At 40.0% G+C, this 14,288-nt stretch overlaps 1 protein-coding gene across 1 annotated transcript; it reads right to left on the reverse strand.

The window, feature by feature from the left end:
- Positions 1 to 8,106: 8,106 nt before the first annotated feature.
- On the reverse strand, positions 8,107 to 10,510 carry LOC141601914 (protein FAR1-RELATED SEQUENCE 5-like). The gene is made up of 4 exons (XM_074422220.1): positions 10,366 to 10,510; positions 9,516 to 10,276; positions 8,675 to 9,397; positions 8,107 to 8,601 (listed from the first exon to the last, which is right to left on the reverse strand). Exons 1-4 carry the CDS (start codon positions 10,508 to 10,510, stop codon positions 8,107 to 8,109), a joined length of 2,124 nt encoding a protein of 707 aa, XP_074278321.1.
- Positions 10,511 to 14,288: the final 3,778 nt, after the last annotated feature.

The raw sequence follows: 14,288 nt of genomic DNA on the forward strand, positions 1-14,288 counted from the left end.
TGATGAGTGTACATATTTAATAGTCCTCATTTTAATTGACCTAGCCTCATAACACTATGGCACTCATTTAGACACTTTTCTTATGATTTGATTTTTATGCAGGTCTTCAAGTTAGGTTGAATTTCAATGTTGCGGTTGATGAATGTTAAAATAACAAATTCATGTCTTCATATGAGATGGCCGGAAGAAATTTGTCAAAGCTTTGTTATAGTTTCTTTAATTTTTGATGTCTTTAATGTTGCCAAGTTTTCCTCCTCATTTCTGACTCGTTCATATGTTTGATGTCAACGTTTTAAAACTATGACTTGGTTGAAATATGACTTGGTTTTGGCCTTCTAGATGTGTCATATATGACTTCATTCCCAAACTAGTATTATGATTCCTTTGTATGTCCAATTAGAATGGCGCGCTTTCGGCCTGTACGCTTTGTAAAAACTTGTCAAAGTTACGGTGACGGAATTCCTTGTTTGGTTGCGGTCTCATTTTTTTCTTTCTTCATGAACTTTGAGCTTCTCCGAAAAAAAACATAGATGAAATTTTATTTTACCCGTAGCGAGCGGCCTAATCAAAACCCTAAACCCTTTCTCGTTCCACTTTAAGGAGAATTTTATGCACTAGATACGCCTTTAGCTACTAGGTACGGTCCGAAATAGTCTTAGGTTCATTTTATATATATTGTAGGTACGTCTTGTCTAAATAACCCATTTCCGATAACAAGGGAAAGGGTTTAGGGTTGGATTAGGCGGACCCGCGTTAGCGGTCCGCCTAATCCAACCCTAAACCCTTTCCCGTCCCGTTTTAGGATACCCGCCTCTCGTTTAAACCCTTTTACGTACTAGGTACGTTTCGAAATAGTCTTGGTTTCGTTTTACATATATTGTGGGTACGTTTCGTCTAAATAACCCATTCCCGATAACAAGGGAAAGGGTTTAGGGTTGGATTAGGCGGACCCGCTGATCGGAGCCATTTGGTGTTCACAATTAAGCATATGTGGTCGTTGGTCAATGGTCGATACAAAACACAATTTATACTTCACAAACAACTCTACAATTAGTAAAGAGGCAAGTAAAGGTCGGATCCCAAGGGACGGGTATTGAAATGAAGATTCTATTGTAACTAGTGGTGTCTAGGGGTGTCACAAATTGGGTTTATGTAGAAGGTCACTAAACTAAAATAGCAATGAAAATAAACTAACAAGGTAAATGAAATAAGGGTGTAAACAATTGATTAAAAGCACTAGGGTGTCATGGGTTCATAGGGGAATCATGGGATATGATCATACAAACATGTTCTCAAATTATAAGCAAGCAATTATTGTTGTGATGGATTGAGTTGGGTTATATCTTACAATCCTAGGAAAGTTTGGGTCCCGGAGCCGAATCTCTTGGATTGTACAACACCTACAAGTCGACTTAATCTTCCCTACTTAACACATGCATGGTCTAACAAGACTCGAGTTGGGTTATGTCTTACAAGTCAAGTTGAAAGGATAGAAGATGATAGTAAATGCAAGGATTCATAGGCTTAGCATTTCATCAAATATAACATGTGCATGTATTAAGATCAAAACAAGCAAGCAAATAAGATATGAAAGCATATTAATTTAAGCATGAATCATTCCCCATGTTGGTTTCCCCTAATCACCCATTAAACCCTAGCTAAGAGACTACTCACTCATTATCATATTGATCATGCTAGAAGGGTTGTCAATCATACTAACATAATGAAACATGATGAATAAATGAAAGTAATTAGCAATAATTAAAAAGGGATTAAGAGATTATACCTACTAATGATTCCAATAATAAAGCAAGAATAATAGAAGTACTTGAATCCTAGATTGAGAGGTTGTCAATCTCCCAATAATAACCCAAATAATCTTCAATTACCCAAAATAAAGTAAGAACAAGAGAGAGATTAAAGAACTAAAACTTGGATTAAAACTTGATTAATATTTGATTACAATATTGAAGAGAGATTTGATTGATATTAACTACTCTAATTATTGATAAGAAGAACATCCTCCTCTAATTAGACTAATGGGGTATTTATAGTGAAAATTAGGGAGGATGCATTAGGGTTAACTAAGGGCTAAACTAGTAATTACACTTTTTAAGTTGAGCAAGGAGCCTCCGGGATTATCCGAGAGAAGGGCTTCTCCATTTCGTAGCTTGAAGAACGAAACTATGCTGTGCTGTGATCCGTGCGGCTGGGAGTCGGGACGGCCGGATCTGGGATGGACGATCCGAGCGGATCAAGGAACAAGACGCTCGGACTGGGCATGGGGAATCCGAGCGGATTCCTGGTGAGGACGCTCGGACTGGCGAGGACGGACGGATTCTCTACAATCCGTTCGGATTGTAGTTCAGCAGCTTTCCTTCTTCTTTTTCTTCCTTTTCTTCATGAATTCCTTGGGGATTTCCTTGGGGACTCAAGGATCCTTTTCTCAACAATGCTCTTCTACTATGCTATGTACAAAGGCCTTCTAGTCTTGTCTCTCCTTGATGCTTGGTCATTGAATGTGATCAATTTAGCCTTGTTTTGCCATGAAAATGCAAGATTCTTACTCCTTTCCTACCAAGGGATCAAAATCTCAAAGAATATGCAAAACAAAGAACTAAAGATAAGAAATGACCCAAATAGGCACTAAAAAGCATAGAAACAATGGTAATTCGGGGGCTAAATGTGCGCCAATTATGGTCGCATCACCCGCGTTAACGGTCCGCCTAATCCAACCCTAAACCCTTTCCCGTCCCGTTTTAGGATACCCGGTCCCCTCGGAAAGGGGTTCACCCTTCCCTTTTTAGGGTTCGATTCACGGTTCCGTTTCGATAACAAAGGAAAGGGTTTAGGGTTGGATTAGGCGGACCCGCGTTAGCGGTCCGCCTAATCCAACCCTAAACCCTTTCCCGTCCCGTTTTAGGATACCCGCCTCTCGTTTAAACCCTTTTACGTACTAGGTACGTTTTGAAATAGTCTTGGGTTCGTTTTACATATATTGTGGGTACGTTTCGTCTAAATAACCCATTCCGAATAACAAGGAAAGGATTTAGGGTTGGATTAGGCGGACCCGCGTTAGCGGTCCGCCTAATCCAACCCTAAACCCTTTCCCGTCCCGTTTTAGGATACCCGCCTCTCGTTTAAACCCTTTTACGTACTAGGTACGTTTCGAAATAGTCTTGGGTTCGTTTTACATATATTGTGGGTACGTTTCGTCTAAATAACCCATTCCCGATAACAAGGGAAAGGGTTTAGGGTTGGATTAGGCGGACCCGCGTTAGCGGTCCGCCTAATCCAACCCTAAACCCTTTCCCGTCCCGTTTAGGATACCCGGTCCCCTCGGAAAGGGGTTCACCCTTCCCTTTTTAGGGTTCGATTTACGGTTCCGTTTCGATAACAAAGGAAAGGGTTTAGGGTTGGATTAGGCGGACCCGCGTTAGCGGTCCGCCTAATCCAACCCTAAACCCTTTCCCGTCCCGTTTTAGGATACCCGGTCCCCTCGGAAAGGGGTTCACCCTTCCCTTTTTAGGGTTTAGTTACGGTTCCCGTTTCGATAACAAGGGAAAGGGTTTAGGGTTGGATTAGGCGGACCCGCGTTAGCGGTCCGCCTAATCCAACCCTAAACCCTTTCCCGTCCCGTTTTAGGATACCCGCCTCTCGTTTAAACCCTTTTACGTACTAGGTACGTTTCGAAATAGTCTTGGGTTCGTTTTACATATATTGTGGGTACGTTTCGTCTAAATAACCCATTCCCGATAACAAGGGAAAGGATTTAGGGTTGGATTAGGCGGACCCGCGTTAGCGGTCCGCCTAATCCAACCCTAAACCCTTTCCCGTCCCGTTTTAGGATACCCGCCTCTCGTTTAAACCCTTTTACGTACTAGGTACGTTTCGAAATAGTCTTGGGTTCGTTTTACATAAATTGTGGGTACGTTTCGTCTAAATAACCCATTCCGGAATAACAAGGGAAAGGATTTAGGGTTGGATTAGGCGGACCCGCGTTAGCGGTCCGCCTAATCCAACCCTAAACCCTTTCCCGTCCCGTTTTAGGATACCCGCCTCTCGTTTAAACCCTTTTACGTACTAGGTACGCTTCGAAATAGTCTTGGGTTCGTTTTACATATATTGTGGGTACGTTTCGTCTAAATAACCCATTCCCGATAACAAGGGAAAGGGTTTAGGGTTGGATTAGGCGGACCCGCGTTAGCGGTCCGCCTAATCCAACCCTAAACCCTTTCCCGTCCCGTTTTAGGATACCCGGTCCCCTCGGAAAGGGGTTCACCCTTCCCTTTTTAGGGTTCGATTCACGGTTCCGTTTCGATAACAAGGGAAAGGGTTTAGGGTTGGATTAGGCGGACCCGCTAACGCGGGTCCGCCTAATCCAACCCTAAACCCTTTCCCGTCCCGTTTTAGGATACCCGGTCCCCTCGGAAAGGGGTTCACCCTTCCCTTTTTAGGGTTTAGTTACGGTTCCCGTTTCGATAACAAGGGAAAGGGTTTAGGGTTGGATTAGGCGGACCCGCGTTAGTGGTCCGCCTAATCCAACCCTAAACCCTTTCCCGTCCCGTTTTAGGATACCCGGTCCCCTCGGAAAGGGGTTCACCCTTCCTTTTTTAGGGTTCAGTTACGGTTCCCGTTTCGATAACAAGGGAAAGGGTTTAGGGTTGGATTAGGCGGACCCGCGTTAGCGGTCCGCCTAATCCAACCCTAAACCCTTTCCCGTCCCGTTTTAGGATACCCGCCTCTCGTTTAAACCCTTTTACGTACTAGGTACATTTCGAAATAGTCTTGGGTTCGTTTTACATATATTGTGGGTACGTTTCGTCTAAATAACCCATTCCCGATAACAATGGAAAGGGTTTAGGGTTTGATTAGGCGGACCCGCGTTAGCGGTCCGCCTAATCCAACCCTAAACCCTTTCCCGTCCCGTTTAGGATACCCGGTCCCCTCGGAAAGGGGTTCACCCTTCCCTTTTTAGGGTTCGATTACGGTTCCGTTTCGATAACAAAGGAAAGGGTTTAGGGTTGGATTAGGCGGACCCGCGTTAGCGGTCCGCCTAATCCAACCCTAAACCCTTTCCCGTCCCGTTTTAGGATACCCGCCTCTCGTTAAAACCCTTTTACGTACTAGGTACGTTTCGAAATAGTCTTGGGTTCGTTTTACATATATTGTGGGTACGTTTCGTCTAAATAACCCATTCCCGATAACAAGGGAAAGGGTTTAGGGTTGGATTAGGCGGACCCGCGTTAGCGGTCCGCCTAATCCAACCCTAAACCCTTTCCCGTCCCGTTTTAGGATACCCGCCCCCCGTTTAAACCCTTTTAACGTACTAGGTACGTTTCGAAATAGTCTTGGGTTCGTTTTACATATATTGTGGGTACGTTTCGTCTAAATAACCCATTCCCGATAACAAGGGAAAGGGTTTAGGGTTGGATTAGGCGGACCCGCGTTAGCGGTCCGCCTAATCCAACCCTAAACCCTTTTCCCGTCCCGTTTTAGGATACCCGGTCCCCTCGGAAAGGGGTTCACCCTTCCCCTTTTAGGGTTCGATTCACGGTTCCGTTTCGATAACAAGGGAAAGGGTTTAGCGTTGGATTAGGCGGACCCGCGTTAGCGGTCCGCCTAATCCAACCCTAAACCCTTTCCGTCCCGTTTTAGGATACCCGCCCCCCGTTTAAACCCTTTTTACGTACTAGGTACGTTTCGAAATAGTCTTGGGTTCGTTTTACATATATTGTGGGTACGTTTCGTCTAAATAACCCATTCCCGATAACAAGGGAAAGGGTTTAGGGTTGGATTAGGCGGACCCGCGTTAGCGGTCCGCCTAATCCAACCCTAAACCCTTTCCCGTCCCGTTTTAGGATACCCGCCTCTCGTTTAAACCCTTTTACGTACTAGGTACGTTTCGAAATAGTCTTGGGTTCGTTTTACATATATTGTGGGTACGTTTCGTCTAAATAACCCATTCCCGATAACAAGGGAAAGGGTTTACGGTTGGATTAGGCGGACCCGCGTTAGCGGTCCGCCTAATCCAACCCTAAACCCTTTCCCGTCCCGTTTTAGGATACCCGGTCCCCTCGGAAAGGGGTTCACCCTTCCCTTTTTAGGGTTCAGTTACGGTTTCCGTTTCGATAACAAGGGAAAGGGTTTAGGGTTGGATTAGGCGGACCCGCGTTAGCGGTCCGCCTAATCCAACCCTAAACCCTTTCCCGTCCCGTTTTAGGATACCCGCCTCTCGTTTAAACCCTTTTACGTACTAGGTACGTTTTGAAATAGTCTTGGGTTCGTTTTACATATATTGTGGGTACGTTTCGTCTAAATAACCCATTCCCGATAACAAGGGAAAGGGTTTAGGGTTGGATTTGGCGGACCCGCGTTAGCGGTCCGCCTAATCCAACCCTAAACCCTTTCCCGTCCCGTTTTAGGATACCCGCCTCTCGTTTAAACCCTTTTACGTACTAGGTACGTTTCGAAATAGTCTTGGGTTCGTTTTACATATATTGTGGGTACGTTTCGTCTAAATAACCCATTCCCGATAACAAGGGAAAGGGTTTAGGGTTTGATTAGGCGGACCCGCGTTAGCGGTCCGCCTAATCCAACCCTAAACCCTTTCCCGTCCCGTTTTAGGATACCCGCCTCTCGTTTAAACCCTTTTACGTACTAGGTACGTTTTGAAATAGTCTTGGGTTCGTTTTACATATATTGTGGGTACGTTTCGTCTAAATAACCCATTCCCGATAACAAAGGAAAGGGTTTAGGGTTGGATTAGGCGGACCCGCGTTAGCGGTCCGCCTAATCCAACCCTAAACCCTTTCCCGTCCCGTTTTAGGATACCCGCCTCTCGTTTAAACCCTTTTACGTACTAGGTACGTTTCGAAATAGTCTTGGGTTCGTTTTACATATATTGTGGGTACGTTTCGTCTAAATAACCCATTCCCGATAACAAGGGAAAGGATTTAGGGTTGGATTAGGCGGACCCGCGAAACGCGGGTCCGCCTAATCCAACCCTAAATCCTTTCCCGTCCCGTTTTAGGATACCCGCCTCTCGTTTAAACCCTTTTACGTACTAGGTACGTTTTGAAATAGTCTTGGGTTCGTTTTACATATATTGTGGGTACGTTTTGTCTAAATAACCCATTCCCGATAATTTATCTACCGAAAATGATATTTTACAAGACATGATAATGGTCTCTGTTTATTCACATAAGAACGTAGAAGGTAAACGAAAGTACAAGCAAAGCATGGAGATGATTATCTCTGTTTATGTTGATGATAAACCCCTCAACTGTTTATTGGGAATTTGGGATATGAATGCAACGAATTTTAGTGTGGGTGATTTAACACCAATGAGCCGAACCAAGCCACAGCAGCACTACACTGAATCAGGTATATATCCCAAAAGATAAAAGGACTGAACTTATTTCTGAAGAAGCATGCACAATTTTGACTCATAAGTGCAAATTCCTGTAACATACAAGTATACAACACAAAATTATCTGAAGAGTCAATTACGATCAATAGTACATGGAAGGATTGTTACGATCAATAAAATCTGTCATCTCTTTAAATTAACAACTCAAAAACTGGCATCTTAGGCAATGGAACAATTTATCCACCGAAAATGAGAATAATGATTCAAATTGAAACGTAACTAATAGACGTGACAACACACGCCAACAGCTAACATTTACAAAATACAATATCCATTCAAATTAAAGCTTCCTCCTACATTTGGACAGTAACATAATGTAATATCAAGGTCCCTAAACAAGACAAACTAACTCAGAAGCTGGCATCGTAGGAAATGGAACAATTTATCCACCGAAAATGAGAATACTAATTCAAATTCAAACATAACTAATAGAGGTCAAAACATACGCCAACAAATAACTAACATCAACAAAATACAATATCCATTGTAGTCGTAAATTTTACACCCTTCTCACAATTGCTTTAGCGCATCCCAATCCACAACTGTTTCATTGACAATACCTACATCATCAAATCATGTAAAATATCATTAATACTTTGTATATATGCCCTCTTCCACTAATATGTAAATTTTAAAAAAACAAGCAAATAAAGTACCTGATTATGATTATGAGATTACTTGTTAGGAAGTTGACTCGGGCAATTTCTACTATCATGGCGTGCCATTTCTCCACAAGCACGACATTTTCTAAGAGGCTTAGCGTGCTCCTCCATTGCCTTTTCTTTTTCAGAAGTCATCCTTCTACCAGATCCCTTATTTTTGGCTTGATTTGGAGGAAGAATATGAGCTTTAGTAGGGATTTTAGACCCAAGAAGCGTCTCGATTTGAGTTTTCTTGCTTTTTGACTTCCCACCACTACTTGAAATCAACAACTTCTCATTGAAACTCTGAAGCAATTCGAGTAACTCTTTCTCCTTTTCCTCATCATCCTCCACAAGTGACACTGCAGTGAACACCCCTGACCATAATTCACTGATAGTGTTTTGTCTTGTGTCAATTGACGCACAATCAGCTTCTAAAGACGTCCCTACAACATTAAAGATAGGACGAAATGTTGCATAATTGCTCCACCTCGGCAATAGATATTCAGAAGGTATTTCATCAAACCCCTTATTATGCAACACTCATACACAATGTCTACAAAGTATCCCAAATCTCTCTGAACCTCTTGCATGAACACACTAAAGTTTTCCCATCGACATCGACTTCATAGACTTTCTTGCTCTCACGATCCATAACAAATAAACGCTCCACGTCTCTTTCTTTCGTGCTTTTGTTGGCCTCATTACAAGAGTAGCATGCACCTTTCAACTCTTCTTGAAAATCATAAAACACAGGTGGTGTGTAAAATTTAGCACATTTCTTTTCTATAGAAAGGGGAGTTGATAATATAGGAGAGGAGTTTTTAGAATCAGCAGTTAATTTAGAATGCTTCCAGCGTTGAGCATCCATTGCTGACTGAAAGCGCATCCAAAACTGAACAAGTGATAGGTTGGGGTTGGTGAAGTTGCCGAAAAAACTATTCTCTGATTCTGACCTTGAAGTTGTCCTTAGAAGCCCACCCATATAAGTGTCCCGAAAATATGCAGGAATCCATAATTTGCGGTCCTCAAACATGGATTTCAGCCACTCATTTCCAGACAAATCATGTTTTTCCATAATTGAACACCAGCTCGACTCAAATTCAGTTGGCTCAATATCTTCATTCCAAACAATAGAACTTATTTCTTTTAGAAAGTCTGTGTCTTTGTAAATGGTTGAACCAACTTTGTCAGGCAATTTTTTCATGATATGCCACATACGAGAATCTGTGTGTTGTGTTGCTGAAAACACATTTTTAACCCCGGCTTTAATACCCGGACATTGGTCGATGAATCGAGTAGTAGGATAACACCCACCCATTGCCTTCATAAAATTGTCAAAAAGCCAGGTAAAAGACTCTTCATTCTCCCGCATTATCAAACCAAATTGCAAAAGTGACACATTTTTTATGGTTGTCAACCCCCGTAAAAGGACAAAACACCATACGGTATTCATTAAAATCGAATGTGGTGTCAAAAGACACAGAATCACCAAAGAGTGCATAGTTCTTAATTGCAATTGGATCAGCCCAGAAAACCTTAGTGAGTCTTTTGTCGTCATCAACATCAAAATCAAAGTAAAATGAGGGACACCTAGCTCTTTTTTGCATGAAGCCCTCTATCAGCATTTCCGCATCATATTCTTTGATGTATTTCTTTACATCCCTTGAAAAATTCTTAAAATCTTCTAAGGAAGCCCCTACGTTTTTATATCCCCTAACGTACTCTTTAAACATTCGAAATGTCTTCACAGGCCCCTGGTTAACACGTGAGTTATCCATTATCATTTTCTTATGCACAAGGTTGAGCTTCCTAAATGACTTTAAGTGAATTATTGTGGCTGGAGTTACCATTGCATGTGAGTGCACCTCGATAAATTCATACACCTCATACTCACCAGCAGGAAGTCTCTTAAACTTAATCTTGGCAGTACACCCAACTCTTGTTATTGCCCTCCTCCTTTTTTGCCCACCATGCTGCCTATTACCTTCTTTGTTACACACACAGCTCTTATGTGTAGTAACTCCTTGAATGATTTTACTTGAATCCAATCTCGGAATAAAGCCACAAGCTTTGGCATATGCTTTGTAGAAATCCAACCCATGCTCCAAATTCTCAAATTTCATTCCAACAAATGGTTTAAGCTCTTCTGAACAATGAGGCACTCCGTGAATCTCACTAGTAGCAACAACTTCCGGGCTATCTGGAAGACTCAAATTAACAACAATTACTTATAAACTGCCGTCTTGCTTCACACTAACAAAATGCAATAAATAAAACTAAATGATTTACCTGGCACATCATTCACTAATGGCACATCATTCACTAATAATTGATCTGGACAATTAGTAAGTAATAATATATCTTCTTCTGGATTTGTTGAAATATCCATGTCATTAGTATCACCAACTATAGCTGCAGAAACAACGAATGGCATTTCACTAATAATTGATCTGGACAATCAGGGGTATTCAATCATACTAAACTGAAATCGGATACCAAACGAAATCGAATGGATACTAATGAAATGGAAAACAGAGGATACACATGCCATTTAAGAACTCGAATTCAAAATCCCAAAAAAATTGCAAAGAACTCAAAGAACAAGAGAAATCAAATTACTACGATTAATATTCATTAGAAAACAATATTCCAGAAATTTTTACATCAATTTCAACTTCCAAAACACACTTCTAACATAAGCAGATACTTCTAACCTAAAGCCAAAAAGAGCCAATATCTCCAAAACCCTTTTACATACTACTTACTTCTCGAAATAGTCTTGGGTTCGTTTTACATATATTGTGGGTACGTTTCGTCTAAATTACCCAGGTACGTTAAGTAACGACTGTAAATTAAGAACTCAAAAGCTGGCATCTTAGGCAATGGAACAATTTGTCCACCGAAAATGAGAATAATGGAACCAGTTGAAGAACAATTAATTGAACAAGTAACGACTGTAAATTAAATGATACAGTAGTCCCCCAAGATAGTCTAAAATAGAGTGGAAAAGCTAGTTATGAAACATATATGAGTCGTTGAAAGTGATACATTTATCATGAACAACGCAACTCAATCTCTAAAGTCATAATACACAAAAGAGCAGACCAGTTTCCTTTATGGAATTTAACTATCGGCTCCATCCTAGATTTAATTGTAACTGCTAATAGTCAATCCAAAAACATTGCATTTCACTCAAGGAATTGTGAAAAAGTTGCCGGTTTGCGTGGCATGAAAATGTAAAGATAGAGGAAGACAAGGACTAATAATGGTTATAATAATTACTAAGAAATCTAAAAAAAAGTTGTCGCTTTGTTACAAAGCGGTATCGCCCCGCAAAAGTACAGCATTATCTATGCATATACCTTAGTTAAAAAGAGACAAAAGGACGGATAGTCGGATTCTATGAATTAGCATATGAAGGAATATCCAAGTCAGGAGGCAATAAATTGATCGAATAATATGAAATGTTCGCAATGTACAGAGATGAGAGTATATGTGCCCAAGACACTTAGGGAGAAAATTCGATCTGACAGCAAACAAGCAGTGTCATACAAAAAGAGCAAAAAGAGTGAAAGAATTCGTAACTTTATGAACCAAATCAAATAACAAACTAATCTACTACGCCGTTGAAAGACAGATAAATGAGACTTCGACACAAAGCTTGCAATTACATCAGAGAATTCCATCAAACAGGAAAATGTATCCAACAAACGCATCATTCAGCTTCATAAGAAATTCCAATATTGTCAACATCATCTCACTCAATGAAGCTAGGATCAACATTTTTCTCGATAATGCTACCCATCACCAAAGTAACCGACGAAAACAGTCTCAAAATCATACACTAGTTCTTTGGTATCACGTCGATAACAAACTTATCATGAACCCAGTTCTTACACACAACCAAACAAAAAAGAAGATCTCTTTTTCGCATTTTATGAACCAAATTTGCAGACATCTCTTTTTAATATAAAATGCAGAATCAATGCAAAAAGAGTGAAAGAATTCGTACCATCTACCATTTGGGAATCATCTTCATCATTTACGGTTTCAGTTATTGAGGCATGTTCTTGAGTACAAACATCTGCAATTAAAATCACAATAGTATCTTAGTAAGTGCATCTAATAATCTGCAATTAAAATGTTAATCGCACAACAAAATGAAGAATTTGTACACAAGTTGAAGAACAATTGGTTGAGATCATTTACCATCTTTAAAGAATTTAACCCAATTGAAACCCTAAAAAAACGATTTGAATTTTTCGGTTATTACAAACCCTAATTTATCAAACAATTTGAAATTTCTTCATAAAATTAACTTCATAAACTACTCTACAATCCATATATGTGCATTGATCTAAAATACCAAATCAATTAAATGTAAAATTTCCGATTAAATTATTTTATGAAAAAATAACAGTAATTGAAGCTAACCTTGTTTGATGAATTAATGATGAGCTGAATGTTGTAAATCTAGAAGCTTGTTTCGTAGAGGATAGTGATGGTAGAAACTAGTTTACAAAGAAGAGAATCGCGAGAGGTTGAAGAAGAGAACCATGGAAGCTGTTTGTTGTTTTGTCGAAGAAGATAGAAGCGCGTAAGAAGAAGATAACAGTGTATAATGGGTTGGTTCGTACCGTAAGTTAGTTCGCACGGATCCCGCCCCTATATATATATATATAAATATATATATATATATATATATATATATATATATATATATATATATATATATATAAACTATAAAACTATAAAACTATGCAAAACATAAAACTTACGAAGAAGATAGATAAATCCAAGAAGTAGGATCGATCTAAGCACGAAAGATGATGAAGAACGAAGAAGAAGAAAGGAAGAACGGCATGAAACCCTAGGCGAGGGACGCGCGGCACAAGGGAGGAAGAGAGGAGAGAAATTAGGTTTAGGGTTTTGAGAATTATGAGAAAAGAAAAGCAAGGGTTTGGTTTCTCTTCATATATATATAGAGAAGCTCATGGGTTTATTTCAAGCTTAAGCCCAAAACTTACCCATCTACACCAAAATCACGTGAGACCCAAGGAAGGAGCGGGTCTTCACCGTTTTTGAGCCCAACAAGCCCAAAAGATAAGAGACGGATATTTTCCCGGAAAATAAAATATGATATACGGGAAAATAAAATTAAAGAATTATATTACGGAAATTAGGGGTGTTACACTCTATATATAGGGAGTTCAAGAGAACCCTAGACCATCTAGGATTAGGAAAGTTTAATAGAATAATCTTTAATTATTCTTATTACCTTTATAATTAATCTATATTAATTATAATATTGCCAAAGCTCATCTAGTGTGTGACCCTGTAGGACCGACTAAGACTACCCGAATCCTAACTCATTTAGGACTCATACTACAAGCGGCTCCCAGCAGAACATTGTAGCCACATAGAACTAATCAGTTATACAATATTCCGGACATATGGGCACACTAACTCTTTCACGGGTAGCCTACCGGCGGCCGACCCACCGGCTGGGATGTGCCCTTCGCATTTTTGACTTCCTTTGTAATTTTCAACCTAAGTTCCTTGTAAACTATAAATACCCCCTCCCTTAATCATTTGTACACATAACCCTAGATCTGAATTTATTTCCCTTTTTATGCAAACACTCTTAAGCAAGCTTTAATCTTTCCTTAATCAAACATTAATTACTTAGTAATTTAGCTTAGAATTAGTCAATCTCAATTGTTTACATTTGATATTGGGTTGTAATTTTATGATTGGTGAAGATTCTTCTTCCATTTAATCCAAGATTGCAACTTTGTCTCTTAATTGGTATAATTCCTCTCCTAGTTCGTTTATCTTTCAATTGTTTACATATTCAAGTTTGCTTAATTAATTTATCTTTAAAACGTGCTTTCCTTTACTTGTTATATGTCAAAGTTTCCATCTTTTGGGTTGTTTGTTGTCACCATGTGTGAGTAGTGCTCTACTAGGATGGAGGGGGATCTTATATAGAGCTATAAGAGTGGATTATGACATAGAGAGATTATAATCCTTGAGTATATGCTTGTTGGTTTTATCATGCACATAAGGTGTCTGTGAGATTGCTTGAATGAGAATTTAAGTAGTTGCACTATCTTTTCTACTTGTTGGGTGAGAGCTTAACTAGTATTAAGGAATTACATGATAAAATTGTGGGTGGGTTAATTAAGTGAGGACTTAATCGATCTTAACCT

The sequence above is a fragment of the Silene latifolia genome, chromosome 9 (genome assembly GCF_048544455.1).
Source record: "Silene latifolia isolate original U9 population chromosome 9, ASM4854445v1, whole genome shotgun sequence".
Lineage (NCBI taxonomy): Eukaryota > Viridiplantae > Streptophyta > Magnoliopsida > Caryophyllales > Caryophyllaceae > Silene > Silene latifolia.